General features: G+C 37.3%; 1 protein-coding gene across 6 annotated transcripts in view; it reads left to right on the forward strand.

The window, feature by feature from the left end:
- Positions 1 to 21119, forward strand: part of KLHL29 (kelch like family member 29) — a 490936-nt gene that overhangs the window by 166281 nt on the left and 303536 nt on the right. For all 6 annotated transcript variants that reach the window (XM_058179678.1, XM_058179658.1, XM_058179633.1 and 3 more), the window contains one exon: positions 8163 to 8476. In XM_058179678.1, coding sequence (XP_058035661.1) covers positions 8213 to 8476 — 264 coding nt within the window. In that variant the 5' untranslated portion in view covers positions 8163 to 8212. The remainder of the gene's footprint in view (positions 1 to 8162; positions 8477 to 21119) is intronic.

Genomic DNA, 21119 nt, shown 5'->3' on the forward strand with positions numbered 1-21119 from the left:
GTAAGACACTTGCGAAAATAATGCTTGGGTATGACAGTGGATTGGATGAAGTACCACTAAAGTGCCACTGACACTGAACTGTTCCATTTGATTGGGGGAGTTTTGTTCCATTTCAGCGGGAAAATATTCAACTTGCACTTCACGGCTAAAATATGAAGGGAAAATAGTTATATTCCAATACTTGCACTTTCCTTAATGTTGCAATATAATTAACTGATAAGGTGTTAAAATATACACGTTATGAAAAGGCAAAAACCATGTTTTTCTATATTGGGGAAAATTGTATGCCGCAAATGCATTAAAATAGGTTAAAGTGCTTTCAAAACTACCTGTATTTGTCAAAACTGAGTTGACAATTTCAGATTAGGAAATCAGGTACATTAGGAAAAAAAATGTTTATGGAAATCTGTTTCAATTTGTATGCATTTATAACTGATGGAGAAATTACATAGCAAAGATATGGAGAACTTGCAGACAGGAATGTCAGCCTGTCCCATCTCCTGCACACAAACACACACACACACACCCTCCCTCCCTCCCTCCCTCTCTCTCTCTCTCTCTCTCTCTCTCTCTCTCTCTCCCTCCCTCTGGGGATTTGGAGGGGGTTAAATAAAAGGTCAAGTCCAGGGAACACTGTCCCATTTATCTCCCTTATATCTCCTCAGGTGTCAGCATCTGACTGGCTGGGAGTGGTCTCTGAAGCTAAGCAGAGTCAGGCTTGGTTGGGAATTGGTAGGAGACGAGACTAGAGGAAAACATTCCAGGACTAGCAGTGGTAAAACTCTTCTGTAGTGATGCCAAAAGAACTACAGGAATGGATACATGAAATCACCAAGAATCAAGTTCAAAGAGGAAATGTTACTTTTTAATTTTTTTTCCTCCTTGCTTCTTAATTTTGTTTTATTTTTTGACCACAGATTCACCATGAAATCACAACTGCACAATCTTGTACAGTTCTCAAGGGTCTCTTGAGGATTGTGTGTTTTTCTAAAGCATCTTGCTTTACTTTGGTTTGATGATACATTATTGCAGATGTTACCTTGCTTTTGTACTTTGATTATCATTGGTTTAACTTATATCTTAAAGTGTCACAAAATACATTTCCTTTATTTTCCCTACTATTGTGTTTCAGAATTTTGTATGCTATCCAGAGAATTGAACTGCTTTAAAATGTTAAACACTGAAAAAAAAATGGTCATACATTTTTCCTTGGTTCTATAGAATTTTCTTTGCAGAGGAAAAATAATACAGTTTTCCTTGTCAAAATTGTCCTAAAATAACAACTGTACATGTTTACAGCCCATAAGAAAAAAATAATGTTTTTCAGCAACTGAAATTTAATTATTAAAAATAATGTACAGCCCAAACTGTGTTCTGCTTTGGGAAGATTTTTCTCTGTTTTTTGTTAGCCTACTGAGCGCCTGTGTTCAAAAGCAGCATATCTCTGAAAACAAAAGCATACCTCCTATTGTTTGGGCAGAACAAAAGGCTGTAGGCATTTTCTTCATGTCTGGCTTCTGAGTTTTCTGAAAACTTCTGGCTGACCAGATAAACTTTAGATCTCATCCAGCAAGGATACATTTATGGTCTGACAAATCTTTAGAAGAAAATGAGTGCATTTGTTGCCTTTTTGAGGAACATACGGAGGGGAGGGTGTAGATCAAGGCAGAAGCTGAAACAAGAGAGATTTTGGTTCTTAAAAAAAAATCAGAAAAACCCAGTGTGTGATAAAAATAGTTGTAATCCACTAAAAGGCTATAAAGTGAAAGCAAACAAGAGCCAATCTGTCTGTGTGTTTTGGTATTGGCTGAGCACTCAGAAGCATCCTCAGTGCAGCTGAAATCTAGGCCAAATTGCCATGGGCAGGTAGGGCTTAATTTATCAATCAATATAACAATTATATTTATGGATGTGCAGAAATACTAAGGAAATATTTCCCGACCCTGCTTTTGGGCTGGCGGTTACAGCCTACAGGTTAATGTGGTTTAACAAAATGCTGTCTGGATGGATTTACTGATGCCATGAGCAGTTCCTTTCTTCTTAAGTACAGGATAGTGTTGAGCCCACCAGAGAAATACCAGGGCCTTCTGTAGATCCCCTTCTCTCTCAAGGTCTTGGTAGATATATAGCCAGAGCTTTCAAATGCTTCCAGGGGAAACTTTCAGAACACGGGATGTTGATTGCTAAAAAAAATCCCATCTGCTTTTGAGTAGATATTACCTGTTTCACCCATGCCATTGTATTTCACTCATCTTCCCCAAATCCTCTTAAAGTTGTATTACTGAAATACTTAGCAGAAGAAAAATCCATGTAGTACTGTTACCTGGATGGCCCTGTGCCCATTATCTAGTCTTCTATGGTTTAAACTCTTTTCAGAAAGTTATGGCTTGTTTTAATCATGATTTCTTGAAAAAAACAGAATGGCTAGATTCCTACATGTGCTAAACCACGGCTGTCAAACTCACGGCCCATGGGCCAGATGCGTCACGTGCTGGCCACACCCAATTTAGCAAAGGGGGAAGAAAAACTGATACGTCACGTGACGCCGCTGTGACAATGTGAGCTTGACACCCCTGTGCTAAACCAAAACCAAATATAGTTTTTCAGTCTACTTGTTTGGTGTTCTAGTGTATGGCTCCTGGCTATGCTGCTGAAAGGGATCTGCTGCTGAATACATATCAAAAGAAAAACAAAACAGTCAGAAAATTTCACCCAAGAGACTGAGTTCATATCTTAATAACCAACCAATAAAACCAAGATTTAGAACAAAAACCAATCAAACCTAACCATTCATATTTTGTGGGTGCTCCAGCACTGGAGGTTTTTAAGTTTTTAAAAAGAGATTGGACAAGCATTTGTCTGAAATGTTATAGGGCCATGATGGCGAACCACAAGTGGCACAGGGAGCCATGTCTGTGGGCACATGAGCATTGCACTAGCCCAGCTCCAGTGCATCAGCTAATTTTGGGCCTTCTGGGCCCACTGGAAGTCAGGAAACGGGCCATTTTCCCCCTTCCCAAGCTCCAAGAAAGTCTCTGGAGCCTGGGGAGGGCAAAAACAGGCCTACCGAGCCCACCATGCCATCACATGCCAAAAGCAGGGGGGAGCATGGGAAGAGTCGCATGCACGGGGGATGGGGCGTATTGAATTATAGGTGTGGGCATGCGTGCGATGCCCCCCCCCCACGACCCCCGCTTTTGGAACATGACGGCAAAAAGATTAGCCATCACTGTTATAGAGTTTGTTGTGACTCGGCCCCCGAGCCTGTCCTCGTGGAGGAGAATGACTCGGAGAGTAAGGGAGAGTAGCTGACAAGGCCTCCCTCTCCAGGTCCCTCCTTCCTGGCAATGCCTCAAGTGCCGGCGGAAGGCCAGGAAGAAGGCATGTCAGAGCCCCCACAGATAGAGGACGAGGAGGATCAATCCTGGATTGACCCTAGGCAGCGTCGGAAAGAGAGGCGTGCGCAGCAGAGGAAGAGGTGTGGCAGGCCCAGAGAGTGCTGAGTCACTGAGCCACACCCCACAGGGGATAAAAGCGGGTGGGGTTGCCATCTCGCCCTTGTGATGGACAAAAGCTACTAAGGGTGAACTGCATCGTGTGAGCTTCAGACAGTTTTTGGATTTAAGGCTTGGATTTTCTGGAGTAACTCTTGACCATTCTTTAGACTCCTGGTTGCTCCGGCAACGGACTGTACACACGCTGACTCTTGATAAGAAACTTGGCTGGCATTTGGAGAGTAGCTGCCAGAACTTTCCACTGCCAAAGGAAACCAGGCCAACTTGTAAATAAATTGCTGGCAGACGTCCTTCGGCGTTTTCTTAGGTGAGGTAGGGAGAACAGAACAGGGTTTCCTGCTTAAGCAGAGAGTTGAGCTAGAAGACTTCCAAGGTCCATTCCAACTCTATCATTCTGTTATTTAAAAGAACTATCTGATACTACATTGTGTCTTTAATGAATATAAAACAATTCTAACCTGAAAACAACCGATCTTACTGTGAGTAGTGTGCTATGAGCAGCCCACACACATTAAGCTGTTAGTCAAATAAAAAAATATTTAAACTTTCACAGAGGGAAGGGTAAGTGGGAACTGATTTCAGATTTATGGAAATAGAACCCTAGGTTCTTGTAATTGGAAACAGAAAGAAAATTCGGAGGAGCATAAGAAACTAAAAGAGCATATGGTGAAATAAGGGCAAATCGATATATTTTTTGGAGGAGGGGAGAAGATCAGAGGGCTCAGAACCCAAGCTTTGAACTGACTGTGGTTTGAAGAGGAAATCAATGAATAACCCAGCAATGTACGGAACATTTGAAATAGTGTAGAAACTCCTGAATGGCTTCAGTGGTACAATTCTGGACTAAGTGCAGGAACAAAGAGAGGAAAAAGCAACTACCCAGCCTAGAAAGAAAGGGGGGGAAAAACACCTTTACAGTATTTTCTTTAGTTCTGCATTTGGCAGTATGTCGCTTAAAAGGCTTCTTGTTAAAAGTGATATTCTGTTAATCCAGATAAAATCAATAATTTAGCACGCAGAGAGGCATTTGGCTCATAGCGCATCCTTTTCATGTTTTTGACAAGAGAAAAACACAGTGCTTTGTTTTTAATATGCTGTTGTGGTCCAAGAATGAAAGTATTCCCATAAATCTGTTAACATTAGCACATTTTGTTTGAATTTAGTATCATGGTCTTCTGTGTTATTTATTTTATGTTTTCAGATAAAATGCTTCCGCTTTTGAAAGTCTCTCTGAAATGGTTCTGGCTTTGCTATGAAGAAGTAGAGTATTTCACACTTAGCAGATGCAGTCCTTGTCATAAGATCTTATTACAGAAAAGCTCTCGATCTTTCTGCAGCCATTGCACAGGGAATGTGAAATAAAGTAGGGCCTGTCAAAATATCTGGTTCGGCAACTTTTAGTGCAGTGTAGATGCTTATCTGTAAATGCACAGATCTCTCTCTGTGGTTTTTTTTTTTTCTTTTCCCCTCTAATAACAAGCTATGGTAGATATTTTTATTGGAACTATTGAAAGTATATTTTGGTATAATATTTTATCTGTACGTAGAAACCACGGACTAAATGTGCTGTATTATAGAAAATTTCAAATTAAAGAGTTCTCATTAGATTTTGAAGACAGCGACAACAGTATATAACAACACTGTCTCGGCTTGTCAATCTAGGTCTGTGGATGTATAAAACACCAGCAGCAAAAAGATGGAAGTAGAATTCTTTAACGAGTAACCACAGCCAGAATGCAGAACAAGTTACAGGATCAATGTTAGCACTAAGAGCAGCTGCCTCTCAGCGCTATTTATACATACTGTTTGTCTTAAGCCACCATCCAGTGGCTAAGACCACCCCCCTCATCAGCTATTCATCAGTTTTAAGATTCCCGCCTCCATGGAGTGTCTCTGTCTTCCCTGGCACACGATGCATGACATCATCAGAGTCAGCCACTGTCCCTTCGTTGCGGCTGCTTACCTGTCCATCGCAGATGCCGCCCGCCGCCACGAGAAGTCACTACAGGTAGCTTTGGTGGCTTCATCTCCTCCTCACACCCCCACCCCCACCAAATGTCGAGTCCTGGCCGGGGCTTGACACACTGCTTCATGAGTTGCTCTGGTTCACAATAAGCTTCTGGATACAATTCAAGGTATTGTTTTCCCCAGGGGTGAAATCTAAAAATTTTCCCTGCCAGTTCTGTGGGCGTGGCTTAATTGGTGGGTCAGATGATTGGGTGGGCGTGGCCAATAACAATAAATAATAAAAATAATAAACAAAGTATAAAAAACAATAAGAGGTACCAAAAAACAACTTTCACACTTTACACACACACAACACAACTGACTCACACACAGTGTAAAAGCAGTTGCACTACACACTTCACACAGCCACAAAAAGCTCAAAAACCAACTTTCACACTTTACACACACAAACAACACAACTCACACACACACACACACACACACACACACACAAAATGCCACATACAGAGATTTTGTGTGTTTGTGTAGTTAAAGTGAAACATTACAGAAACACACCAAATCTCAGACAACTGCACAAATACTTTATTTTATTATTTTATTTTATTTTATTGTGGACTTCAATTCCCAGAGTTCCTCAGCCAGCAAAGCCAGCCAGCATTAGTTGATCACTGAGGAAATAGATTAACTAAGCAATTGATTCTGTCTGGGCTGAAAGTGAAACTGCTTTCAGGCTGAGAAAAAAGCCATGCGTTCATCAGTAATCTGGTAAGTGCCTTAGAATCTCTACTCTTACTTGTAGAAAACATGTTTTCTACAAGTATGAGTACAAGTAAGGTTCTGCTGATGAGGAACTCGGGTGAGATCACCAGAGGAGACTTTAAAAAAAATTTTTTTAAAGTTTAAAGGCTCTGCCGATCTCAGCTGAGGGGTGAAATCCTCAAAGGCTTTTTTTTACTTTTAAAGGCATGTTTCGGCTAAAGAAAAACCGGCTTTTAAAAGTTAAAAAAAAAAAACTCTGCTGATGGTGCGGCTTAGCAGAGGCGGGGAGGCGGTGCCAGGGTTTTTTGCTACTGGTCCTCCGAACCATCAGCTGCCATCGCTACCGGATCGCCCAAGCTGGTCCGAACTGGGAGCATTTCACCCCTGGTTTTCCCCTATGAAGCCCTTCTTGGCATTTATAGGGCCTGGTTATGTGAGAGTCTTTCTGTTTTAAGGAACCCTCTGTATCTACCTGTACTGTATGGCATATATGTCCTATATGGCACCCAAGTTCTGTTGATTAAGCAGTATCACTTCATGGGATCCAATAACTAGACCTTGTATATTGTAACATTTCCCTTCAAGAACAGCTTCCCCCCCAGATCCAGTAAGCCCTCACTCTGGCTTTATTGAAATAACCCCTTAAAACTTGACACTTCCCCAGTCCTTGGGTGAGAATGGAGTGTGTGATGTTTAGGGGTTATGACATTTTTCTCTCAAGTTTATTTTTTATATTGTTCTGTATTGCATTGTTTTAAATTGATGTTACATGCTACCCGGATTCACAATGGAATCAGATGGCCTACAAATTTATAAATAAGTTCCCCCATTTTCTGACTGATATTCTTCCTATTAAAGAGGAGGGAATTATCGCAGTATTTTTTCTTTCTAAAAATGCATTAAAATAAGGTGTTTTTTTGTTGTTGTTGTTGACTTTGAGTGTTCTGTTTAATCCGTAGGCATAAACTACATTTTTTTTAAAAAATCCTCCTACAAATTTGAATTAGCAGACTGTAAAAACAATATTATTACTTTACAAAATAGAACAGAGAAATTAATAAGGGGGAGTTTAGGAGTTTGGCAGATAAGAAATTGATTCTCCAAGAAAAGAAGTTGACCTTTAGGAATTTTGAAGGGAAAACCATTATACTGGATGTATTTCCATCTTGGGGTTCTGTATCAAATTACGTTTGTTAGACATTCTAGGAGGCTCTTAAAAAAAAAAAAGGCTTAGATGCTTTTCTCAAGGACGTTGACATTTAACATAAAGAGTGCTTTGCCTTCATAATACCTAAATCCAAAATAAATTATATTTTAATTGGAAGCAATTTATATAGAAAAATAGTAATTAAATCCAAAGTATTTATCTGCCTTTAGAAATCCAGTCATACTCTAAAACTGTACGGCACTGTTGTGCACCTTACTCCTTTTATATGTTAAAACTAAGTAATTTTCCATAGCAAATCCACTTTCCACTCATCTTTCTTATATTTTCAAAGAACTGTAGAAGGTATTTTTGTATGTGTGTGTGATACAGGACCCATAAAGGGTATTTGGGGAGGGAAAGTGAAACATAATCCTGCTTTCAGAAACTAATCTGTCACTGAGACCTGAAATGGCAATTTACAAGTGGTCTGGCGTTTCATTGTAGCCTGTCTCTGGTTTGTCTCCCTGGGCTATTGTGGTACCTCCTCTATGTGTTAGAGGCCATTCTCTTCCAGAGATCAATTCTGATGTTTCTATCCTGCCTTTTGCCTTAAAGACTTTCAGAAGTTCAATTTAAAGCTGATGACGGTGGAATGATAGGTTTCCTTTGCCAAGTCAAAAAATTAAAACAAGACAATTACCTCTAGTGGCATGTTTGTTGTGCGTGTGTTAAGTTATTAACTTCCTTTGTTTTTTTCCTTTGGTTCTTGATAGGCAATCTGATAAAATCCTGGTGAGAGACGGCAATTGCTGGTTTTGCCGAGATGTCACGGCACCACAGCCGGTTTGAAAGAGATTATCGCACAGGATGGGATCGCCGGGAGTGGAATGCCAATGGGAATCATGTAAACAGCAACAGTAACTGTAACAGCACAGTGAACAGCAATAGCAACAATAGGCCAGGTCTTCTGCCTGTACCAATTGTCCCATCCAGATTGCATGCGCCGGCCACAGGGGCTTGCACTACCGTGAACAGCGATGTGATAACTACCCTTGCAGCCAGTAATTCTGCAGCCTCAACAACCAAAGTAAGAAGCAGCTTCTTTGTGCTCTTTTTAAAAAATTGATAACTAGTTAAAACTTTTTAGAGGGCATGAATTTTTGCTTTCAGTTGACGTGCCTGTTGATGGCAGTCTGCACTGGGATTCCGCTCTCATATTAGTTGCTCAATTGCTCAATTAGGTGCTCAATTGCCTAGATGTCTATATATATATAATATATATATATATATATATATATATATCAATTGCCTAGATGTCTGTCTACACACACACACACACACACACACACACACACACACATATCTAGGCAACTGATATATATATATATTATATATAATATATCAATATTATATATTATATCAATATTATATCAATATTATATATAATAGTGTATATATATTATTGTATTACAGAATTAATATATTATTGTATTAATATATTATTACTATATTATTAATTTTATTATTAATAATATTAATTATTAATATATTATTAATAATATATATTATTAATATATTATTATATTAATACAGAATTAATATATTATTGTATTACAGAATTATTTAAAGTACTGGTAATGGTGATCTTCTTGGTGCTGTTATATGTTGTAATTATTAGCTGGGGTCTCTCATAACTCTAAGCAACAATGCAGTTGCTTGTCTTAACTTTTGTGTTTTGTGAATCATGGTTTATGGCTTGCTGTTTTGTATGACCCACTCCGTTCATTATTGAATAAACTATGAAGTAACTTGTGTCAGCAATTATCTATTTTAGTAGTTTGTAATTAAGACGTACTAAATATTCTTACAGAAGCCCAGTATATTTCTCATAAGTACAAGTTATTTCTCTTCCAGAAGCAACACAGTTTCTCTTGGAAATAAACATCCAGAACATTTTTAGTATTCAGTTGCTGTCAGAGATGCTGTTATCTCTCAGTCTTTAAAAAATTCCAACTTTTCAACACCTTTATTTACCCAGTATATTGCCCTGCCCCACTTTTATCTTTTTTTTTTCACTTTAGTAAGATTCTGTCATCTGTTCCAAGCATTCCATTCTTGACTTCTCTTTTTACTTAAACAATGTACTGCATACCTTCATTCAGTTCAAACCGCCACTGTTTGTGGCTTGTAAATAAGAGCTTCTCTCAGACGCCTTTGTAACTTACTTGTTTCGGTCAGGCATCATGACTCAAGTACATTATTGTATCATTTGTGGGATAAGATTTTTGTGTACAGTAGACATAATTTAATGTCATTGCAGCTTCTTATAGATATCTCTACTGTATAGTAATAATAAAAATGCTTTGTCTGGTGAGGAATAAAAAAACGAAGGAATAAAAGATGATCTTGGCTTGTAATGTCTATGGAGACAAATTCATGTTGTTTATTAAACAACAGTACTGAAATTATTTTCTATTGAGTTCTTCCCGCCCTTTTTAACATCTTAGTCTAGGCATATTTATTATTTTTAATTGCATCAAATTAATTATAATGACCCCTCCTCCCCTATTGATTAAGATAGTCCTCGGGTTACAACAGCAATTAGGATCTGAATTTCCATATCTAAGCAATGTGTTCATGAAGCATATCATCATGTGACTACATCTTTTAGCAATTCTAGCAGTCTTGGTTTTCCTCAATAACCTAAGGATTGTACGAGTTGTTAAATGAGAATCCTGTGTGATCATACATTATGATTTCCTACTGGTTTACCCTTTGACCATAGAAATCATGATCATGTGATTATGGCTTGCTGGGATGAAATTGTAAACTGAGCACTCAACACCCAGATCATGGTCATTTGACCTTGAGGACACTGTGATAACTGGAACTCCAAGAACCAGTTGTAAATTCCATTTTTTCAGTGCTGTGTTAACTTTGTACAGTTGCTGAACAAATGTTCATAAATTGAGGACTACTTGTCACAATAATTTTGTCTACCCTAAAAACCATTTGTTATGAGGTATCTGTTTTTTCAGGTTATTTGCTTTTATTTTTCATTAGTCTTTTTAGGATAATATTTCCCACAATTTTCCCATGAGATTTCAAAATTCCTCCTGTTTCCACTTACATAATTCAGTCTTAGAATTATGACTCTTATAGAGTCATAATTATAGAGTTGTTTGTTCATGTGTGCATGACTATCCCTGTCTTTATCAATCCATATTTCATCACAAAATAATACCAGGGCAATATATCAATTAGAATACAAAATAGATTAATATCACAAGAAGGAAAAGCTTATGGAGACCTGTTAAGCTGGAACAGTATAATGTCGTTTTTGTTATAGAAAGTAAAGTGCAGTCCATTAAATCAATCACTTAGCAGAACTGGATTTTAACTGGATTAATTAAAAAAAAAATCCACAGGTTTTAGCAGGTGCCAAACACTGACATACAATTGTTGCATGATGATAGATATTCCACAGTTATGGACCTCCTTATTGGATAATTAGTTCCAGCATTCCTAAGAGGGTTAAAATAATTTCAGGTAATAAAGGGAGCAGAATAAAGGGAGGGCTGCTCCTGTAAATAATGTTCCTTTAAATAATGAGTTTTAATAGAGTAAATAATGTTATTTAGTATATTAACATATGAAAAGTATTATTTGAAATTCATTTGGTTGATATTGGACTTCCCCGACTGACAGAATATGAAGTTGGCTATAACCTTGAAGAAATTGTTCTCCTCACTAGTGGACCACCATGCTCATCTTTCAGCAAAGAATCCCTCTATAGGCATTTTTTATGTTAATGTAAAAAGATGTCCTCCACATTAATTCCTCAGGACGGGGTGTCAAACTCAATTTCATTGAGGACCACATCAGGGTTGTGTTTGACCTCAGAGGGCTTGGAGAGTTGGGGGGGGCATGGGAAGCATGGGCATGGGCATGGTGGGCATGGCCAGCTCGATGTCATTTGTGTCAGGGGCACCTGTGGTGGCCAAGTGCTAAGGCAGGACTTTCCTGAGACCCTCCTTCACTCTTATTATAATATCCTCCCTTCCTTCCTTCCTTCCTTCCTTCCTTCCTTCCTTCCTTTTCTTCTTTTTCTTTTCCTCTTCATTCTCTTTCTTCTTCCTTTCCCTCTTTCCTTCCTTGCTCTCTTCTCATCTTCCCTTCTTTTTCTTTTTCTCTTTCCCTTTCTTCTTTCTTGTCCCTTCTTGTATGCTCAAATGCAAAAGGGGAAATATTTCTCCTTTTGTTTTGTTTTTAGGTTGTTTTGCTAGCCCTCTGCCAGCGAAAACGGAGCGCTCTGTGTGTGTGTGTGTGTGTGTGTGTGAGTGAGTGAGTGTGCGTGTGTGCACTGAGCTCTGTTTTCACTGGCAGAGGCACCAGGAGCCAGTCCTTTGCCATTTCCAGGCCGGACCCGCAGGCCAGATCTAAGCACTCTGCTGGCAGGATGCGGGCCTTGAATTTGATACCCCTGCTCTAGGATAAACATTCCAGTTTTCTCATCAAAGCCCTCAGAGTACCTATAACATTTTACATGTTGTAGAATTCCTTCTTTCTATCTGGATGGGATTAAGGAATACTCTGAAGTCAGTGCTCCCAAGGAGAGCAAAGAAGTTCTCCTGGAAGAGGAGAGCAGACATAATTCAGTGCTACCAGGTAGCTAAGCAACAGTATAAAGAAACTTGTCTCAAGGCATGACTACATTTTGGAGGTCTCCCCCCCCCAAAAAAAACCCCCACACAGATGATTATATTACCATCAACATCAATCTAAATACTAGGCCCTTTTGATATAAAAGTTCGACTGATAAGTCAGTCAGATCTTCAGACTGGTTTGGGCTTTTTTTTCAGCCTATCAAGTTCTTCCCCAGGATCTAGGATAGGCAGATGATATAAATATTTATATTGATATTTTATTGGGAATAGTTGTTCTCTAATCTTTACTCTTTTCCCTGTTTCTATCACCCGAGTCCTCTTTAGTTAGGACACTGATAACTAAGTAATAAACTATTCCCCTTTTGTGGAAAATACTAAGCTCCAACACTGACAGGATGTGCAGGACAAACAAACACATTTAAGGTTCTTTTTTTCTTCACGTCAAGTTTACAGAATAGCTAAGATGTTTAAAAATATACTTTGAGAGTAAAAGGCAAGCTAGCAGATTTTGTGGAAATATTTGTGATAATTGAATGGGAATACATGCACTTCTGGTTTTCACTTTATAATAGACAAAAAGCTTTCCTAGAGCCTTTTAATGATTGTAAGTGCCAAATGAAACAGATGTGTAAGGGGGTGGCGACAATAAATTTATTTAAAGGAAGCCAAGCTTGATTCTTTTAACTATGTTTCCATACCGCACTGTTTCCACCACACATATTAAACAAATAAATTGATGCAAAAGAGAAGAAAACACTTCAACAATGATTTATAAGGGTAGTGTCCTTTAAAAATGCTTCAGTATAATGCAACAATTTCCATTTGCTAACAGAGAAACCAAAATAATATTTCACTAAGCTGCATTTTTTTTAAAATTGCTGTTTAACTGTGTTTTGATTGGAGAAGAGTAGAAGGCAAGCTTCTGAAACCAGCACAATGGACTCATTTATCTTGACCTCAACTCCTGGATATTATGGAGCCCATTTGTTGGCTGCTGTTAATCTATCATTGCTCCAGATGTTTGAAACTACTTAGCAGCCTTTGTTTTCAAAAGGAAAATATTGATCAAATGGTTATTCTGAAGACAATATTTCTGTGGCTAAGATAGAGAAATCTAGATTCTTCAGGACAGTTTCCTTTGGGCTTAACATCCAAGCAGCAGAAACAAGGCTGTTTCTGAATCTACCCAGACAATACACTTTTTATTTATTTTTATTTTATTTTATATTTTTACATCATTTCACCAATTGATATTTGTGTCATTTAGATAATTATCTAAATGATGTAAATTAGTATAGATGACATGGCAAATGTCAGTAGTGCAGATGATATAAATTATATGAGTTATATGATTCTGATTTAGCAGATTTTTGGCTTTAATGAAAACCCTTTCATCCTGAGGGTCGGTTAAATTGAGGTTTTACTGTAACTAATTTTTAAGACAGCTTTCCACAGAAGATTAAGTCATAACTATAGTGTGATTAAATGTTCATATAAAAATGAAGTGAAAATGTTTTAAAAGGGATAGCTGATCATGTATTTCAGCCCAATAGTTACACAAATCAATTCTAGATATGTTGATCAAACCTCATGATCACATTACTTGCATGAAAGGACAAACATCTCAGGGCAATGCACAATATTACGACAAGCAAATTTTAATATTACTGATATTGGGAGTCTTCTTGATATGCTGTTTTTCTCTGATATAATATCAACAATCCTTTCTTTGGTTTCACACTTATCATTGGAAAAATCCTTTATCTGGAACATTTAAACTGCAGGATATATTTTTCAAGTTTTATATTTCTAATAATATTTAATTAAAGTTATTCAAGCCCCAAGTTTGAGAGAAGTTGGGGTTTTTTTCTTGGCATTACTTTAACAAAGGGATTTGGTGATATAATTTTATGTAACTAAGTTTTAAAACCGAAGCTTCTTTTGTTACCAAAATTAACATATTTTAACATTACATTCCTTCCTTTGAGAGTCAGGGTTTTCAAGTAGCACCAAGAAAAGAGGGGAGGGGGGAGAAGGAAAGCAACTGATAGAAGTTGTCACTTGAATCAATTGTTGTTAGGATTTTCCTTTTTTTGCTGCTCTGGGATATTCATATTGTCCATGTCAATGGAGATTAAATTGGTCAGCAAGATCCCAACAGAGTTGAGTTGTCTGATGTCACAGAAAAAGATTGGCCTTTTCCACACATAAAGGCAAGGGCTGCTGCTTTAACTCCACCAAGCACAAAATAAGTATTTTGAGAGGAAATATCCACCTTTGGCCAGCCTAGTCCCCTTTTTATTTTATTTTATTTTATTTTAATTTAATTTAATTTATTTTAATTTATTTTAATTTATTTATTTATTTATTTATTTATTTATTTATTTGTCAAACACAACAATATATGTAAGTATAAGCATGAAATAACCATAGGAATTGGATACAACCAAAGGGAACATTAGGACAGAAATGGCAGGCACGCTGGTGCTCTTATGCACGCCCCTTACAGACCTCTTAGGAATGGGGTGAGGTCAACAGTAGGTAGTCTTTGGTTAAAGCTTTGGGGATTTTGGGAAGAGACCACAGAGTCAGGTAGTGCATTCCAGGCATTAACAACTCTGTTACTGAAGTCATATTTTCTACAATCAAGATTGGAGCGGTTCGCTTTAGGTTTAAATCTATTGTGTGCTCATGTATTGTAGTGGTTGAAATGTGTATGGTTGAAATGTGTATTGTTGTGGTTGAAATGTGTATTGAAATGTGGTTGAAGAATGCAGTGTCTTCTGTGTATGTTATGTCTCTCACCTTCACTCATGTGACTTAGAATGAGAAAGCTACTGTATCACCACACAAAAAAAATTCAGATAAAATTATCTTTCCTCATGGAACTCCTGCCTCTACATGGCTGGTGGGTAAATTTCTATGGCTCAAAATGGAAGAGGAGGAATTAAATATTGAACAGAATCAGGACAGATTTCCACCAGAGCATTTCTGAAAGCCCCAGGTTTTTCTTTCTTTTCTATTTTTCTTCTGGTTTTTTTTCTTGAACTTTTTTATTTCTTACTTTATATTAGTCTATGTTAGCCTTTAGCTTTTTATTTAAAAATTATATGTAAATAAAAATTATATATACTAACTAATGCATTGTGACTATATATGTGTGCGCGCGTTACATTTAGGTCTCCTGTTTTTCACATCCTACAAAACTTGACCATCCTTCTGTGATATAGCCTGTTTTGGAAAACTCAACCTAACCCTAACCCTAACCCACAGTTTTCACCTTCCCATCTTCAAAACATAGCAGCTAGAAGACAAACATGGCTGTGTTCTAGCAGATAAGATTAAAAAAAAACCTTCAGATTGAGTGCCTGAAGAAAAGGTAGGTTATAAATCAAATAAATAAATTATCTCACTAGCTAGTTATTAGCCAGGGCTTTCCTGTCCTTCCTCTGTAGGCTACAATAAGCCTCAAGGCCCAAAGTATTATTTAAAACTCCATGGCATGAAAGAAGGACTTCAGTAATGATTGTTTGAGAAGTGTTTAAAGTTCCAAAGAACACAAGTACAGGATGGAGTTCATTAAAAATGAAAAGGCCGTATTCCCAATCAGAGGCTATCTACCTGGGCCTTGGTTATTCCTTCTTTCCATCTTATTTATTTATTTATATATTTTATTCGATTTTTATACCGCCCTTCTCCCGAAGGACTCAGGGCGGTGTACAGCCAAATAAAAATCCGCAATATACACTTTAAAAACAAGACTAAAACAAAACATATTACAAGATGGCCAAAATTTAAAATAGTTTAAAATCCTAAAATATAAATAGCCCCAGTTAAAATTTAGTAAAACTTCTAAGCCAGTCCCGCTTGAATAAATAGGTGCATTTTCAGCTCACGGCGAAAAGTCCGAAGATCAGGCACTTGACGTAAACCAGGGGGAAGTTCGTTCCAAAGCGGAGGAGCTCCAACAGAGAAGGCCCTACCCCTGGGGGCCGCCAGCCGACATTGTTTGGCAGATGGCACCCTGAGAAGGCCCTCTCTGTGTGAGCGTACAGGTCGGTGGGAGGCATAGGATAACAGCAGGCGGTCCCGTAAGTACCCGGGCCCTAAGCCATGGAGCGCTTTAAAGGTGGTAACCAAAATCTTGGCAAACTTGTGCCATGGATATTTTAATTTGCTTGCAGAGGTTTAAATGACTGCTTCCATCTCCAAGATGATATTACAGCATACTGTCCAAAGCAGTCATAGATTGTTATTTATGATATCATTTACTGTGTTTTCGAAACACTGCAGCATCAATTGGCCAAAATCAGAATATGTTCCAAGGTAGGGCAATAAGGAGTGTTTGGTTCTTATGTTATTTATATATTGTAAGATGCATCCCGTATAAAATATTTTTTAAAAATTAAGGGAAGAAAAAAGAAAGGGGAAAAGAAAATATGAGATACAAGGGAGGAAAGGAAAAGGTGTTGACTTCCAACTCTTTTTAGCACTGTACAAGATAATGACGTTATATCCTCAACTTTTTGCTTTTACACATTCGTATATAAGTAGCCATTTCTACAACAACAAATCTATCTAAATAGCAAAACCAAAGTCAGACTTTCATTTTTTTCATCACAAGCACAAAATCCAGAAGTGATATCCAAATAAAAAACATAAATATATTCTCCTTTGAATAGAACAGTTTAATCATTACTGCTTTCTCTTCCTTGATGTTGAAATAGTATATATTTTTATTTGCACTTGATAATCTTTATAAACTACCACCATTTATATTAACAAAGTTCAGTGTATTCTTTCAAATTCTTTAATTTTAAAGGGAAATCTATTTTTCATCCATTTTAAAATGCTAAGCTTTTATTTAAAAACATTTCTAAAATTAAAGCATCCTAATACATCTTTTTAACTTCCTCTTAGCATACATAAAGTTCACTTTCAGACCAATAAAATTCCAACTAACTCCAATTAACTCATTAAATTTAGAGTCGTGGTGGTGCAGTGGTTAGAATGCAGAACTGCAGGCTACTTCTGCTGGCTGCCAGCAGTTAGGCAGTTTGAGTCTCACTGGCTCAAGGTTGACTCAGCCTTCCATCCCTCCGAGGTTGGTAAAATGAGAACCCAGATTGTTGGGGGCAATATGCTGACAGTGTAAACCGCTTAGAGCAGGCTTTAAAGCGCTATGATGTATGGTAAGTCTAAGTGCTATTGCTATTGGTAAATTTAAATCACTCCCTCCAAGTTACCTTTATAGAATATTTTTTTTCTTGTTGTATATATCCTTTTTAAAGCTCTAGCTTTTTCTTTAACTTTCTCTTAACGTAGGTATTTTCAAATACATTTTCAATAATATTTTACAAACTTTAGGAATTACGTAGGCATTATATATAAGAAAAAAAATACATTTTCAGACTTTAAATTAAGCCTTTGTTTCAATTATAAATATCAAACCGATGAAAATCCATTCTAATTCCAATTGACTGATTAAATTTAAGTCACTCCTTTCAGTTTGTCTTCATGGAATAAAATCTTTTTTTTCTCTGGAATGTTTGTCAAGTGGTTATAGACTTCACTTTTGCTTAAGAATTTCTCAACCTTGTTAATATCCATGAGGAAAAAGCCCCAAACTTGTCTTTTTAAAAGTTGCAAATTTTCTTGCAGTTCGTCTCTCAATTATATTGGGAGGCTTCTATTTAAACCATCATAATAAAAAATTGGTGTCAGTTACAGTTGACTCTGCATTGTCAGCTATTTGTGAAATTGCCTCAGTGGTTTGGTGACTTTCTACACATATTTGCATCTCTGAAGTAGTTGAGTAGTTTTTTTAACAACCTTGGAGCATAGCTGTTTTATAAAAAAATTGGCCATCTTTTCACCGCCATCTTTTTTACATTGATAAAACAGTAAAAGTTATTTAAAAAGAAAAAAAATTTAAATAACATAAAAAAATAATCAGGAAAAAAAAGGTGCATTCTTTGGCTATAACATCTCTTCAACCTCTTGAAACCCTTTTGCTCTGTTATCTCTTTAGTAATAGTTTAATAAAGATAAAAACTAATAGAAACTGATATTTAGAATAAAGGAAAGAAGGAATATAAAAAAAAGAAAAAAAAAGTCAAAAGTGTAGGAAACGGGGGAAAAATCTAAAGAAGTAACTTTTGATTTTCTTGACAGCAGTTGTAAGTATAAATTTACCCCTTACTCTGGTTACAAGCAGGACTTTCATTTGGTTCTTCTGTAGGATGTACTGCTGAAGATTATGTTGCTAAAGACATGTATGTCACCCAGTGGGAAAAAGTGCATCCTTTCATTGTATTCAGTCTAGGTAGTAAGTGGCACATACCTTGATTTGGGAAGGTATTTTATGGACTTTGGTTTTTATTTGTTCCCCGAGCCATATTTTAAATCACATCCTTAGGTTTTAAAAGAAAAATCAACAAAACAGAAAGACAAAAACAAGAGCAGGCCTGAAGATGAGCATGAAACGAAAGAAAATGTCATAAGGATTTAATTGAAAATAAACTAAATTAAACACTCATTAAAATGAAGGAGAAAAAGAAAAAAGTGCTTCCTTGCCTTAAATCTGCTTCTCTTACACAGCTCTTCTAATGCTGCAGCTTGCAAAACACTGATAGGCTGTCAGTTGCTTTTGGGCAAAAACTGAAATGGATTGAGATAACCATTAGAGCCCACCTGGTCTTTCCCTTCCAGCTCCGTGCTTCTAAATTTCTCTCCCACACTTTCAATTTCCTCCTCATCCTTCTTTCCTCCTTTCTCTTCTGTTGTATCTCCTTCTGCAGAATAAAAACAGAGCTTGCATAAAATCCTCCTGCTTTGAAAGACAAACACACCGATTTGGAAACCTTGTGACACTGAACTATTTAAGTTTGCTCTGAAGGGCACTGTAGGGACCATTCCTATATAGTCATTCTCCAAACTGAAGAGGCAGTGTGATATGGTATTGCAATGCTGGATTGAGACTAAGGAGACCCAAGTTCAATCCCCACTCATTCACGGTGTTCATGCTAGCTTCCTGAGGAAAGGTAAAGATATAAACATGAGAATAAATACTTACCTGGCAAAGTCATTGTAGTAATAGATGTTAATAAAATCACAATGCATTAATTAGAGTTGCCATACCTAGGCTGAAAACTAGATGGCTGTTGTGTCCCAGTCCCCCTCCGACGACCGGGTCAAGGAAGTCCGTATGAAATGTGGCAACAAAGCCTCTGCAGCTTGCCAAATTCCTTCGAGGTTTCTCAGGGCAGGCAGGAGTCCAAGTTGTGACTTCAGCGATAGAGTCCGATATCAGCAAACTAGATGAGACTTTGCTTGACTCAAGGTTGGAATGCCAAAAGCAGGTCCTTTATATAGGCTGTGGGGTGTGGCTCCATGACTCAGCATTTATCCAGGCCTGCCCCTCCCTTCCTTCTGCTGGTGTCGCCTCTCAGATCTCTGGAAGCGAGGATCCTCCCACTTTGAATTCTCTTCAGTTGGATCTGCTGTCAGTAATTCCAGCATGTGGCTGGCTTCCTGCTCACACGCTGTAGGAGTGAAGTTTATCGGGCTTCTCTGTTCACTCCTGACATTCTCTCCGGGCATGGGGCCAGGGCCGGGGGCTGGAGGCATGACAGGCCGTTCATCTTCATTATCAGACTCCGAGTCTGATAACAGGCCTGAGTGGAGACGGGAGGGGCCCGGCTGAGGAGAGGAGGGAGGACGAGGCACAACAATGGCAGAGAAGAGATACCAGGCTAATATTTTTTTTTTTTGACATCTAATGGTTTTCTAAATGTTTACAGACCAGGTACTATAGCCCTAAAGAAATAATACAACCTGAAAACTTACCGGTACTTATTTCCCATCCATTCTATTGAATGGATCTTGGTGTATTTCAGCCTTCTCATAAATAGGGATATAACTGTTTCATGATATAGGTTTCATGATGTAGAATTTTCATGCTGAAAATTCCCCAAGTTTAAACCCTACATCTGGAAATTGATTGTTTAGAGTAGTTACAATAAATACAAATGGAATTTAGTTGTTGAGGAATCTTAAATATTTTGTTTGTTTGTTTTGCTGTAGGATGTTATTATCTCTGCAACTGCAATCATTGTTGTTTCTTACATGCTCATTCATTCTGAACCATATAAAATTGTTCCCAAATCAAGATTTAATGTTTCTATATGTTTCCTATTAAAGGAAATCTCAAAAGGCTATAATATTAAAAAGTATAGTTATGTAAACAATATGTTAATAACAATATGCATTAAGATGTTTTATAAAAGACAATACAAAATTACATCAACAGGATAAACATTCGAATTAACAGAACGTAAAAGCAGCTATTAAAAAACTAAAAATTATGGCAGCATTAACACATTATTAAAAGACTTGAGAGAATAAAATGTCTTTGCTTGGCATCAAGAAGACAGCAAAGATTGCACAATTATGCGTAATTGCTCTAGAAGAACGTTTTCCCTCTCTAATTTCGGATTGCTATAAAACGAAACCAACTATTTCTAAGAGGCAAACACACGAAAGGCTCTATGATCGTCTTTTATATTTTTAGTTGAGCTTGATGTGATGTTTTTCACATTCAGGGGGAAAAAAGCCTCACTTTACCTCCTTTTTCTTCGGTCAGTTATTATTCACTTATCTTCCTTGAATGGTATGCAAATTCCATGACCCTTACATGTCCCTTAGGGACATTTGGACTTCATTTCGGTTGCATAATTTGTAATAGATGTGTTTTACTTTAAAGACAGAAAGCTTACATAGTCTCTTTTTAACAGCAGATTAACTATAACCAAAAGTGTGTTTCTGTGTTTAATAAATTAAATTTCCATCACAGCTGATAATTATTTCAAAAAATAAAAATCTCCATCAATATAATAAGTTGTTACAATGCTTGTTTTATTGATTTCCTGAGTGTTTAGTGTATATCAAGAAACCTAAGGGCTCTGGCCAAATTCTAGTCCTAAGTATCTTGAGGATGAAAGTCTTGTAGTGTAAAAACTATAATTTACATCACAAAGCACTTAGAAAATTACATCTGCACCA

This window comes from Ahaetulla prasina, chromosome 1 (genome assembly GCF_028640845.1).
Source record: "Ahaetulla prasina isolate Xishuangbanna chromosome 1, ASM2864084v1, whole genome shotgun sequence".
In the NCBI taxonomy this organism is placed as follows: domain Eukaryota; kingdom Metazoa; phylum Chordata; class Lepidosauria; order Squamata; family Colubridae; genus Ahaetulla; species Ahaetulla prasina.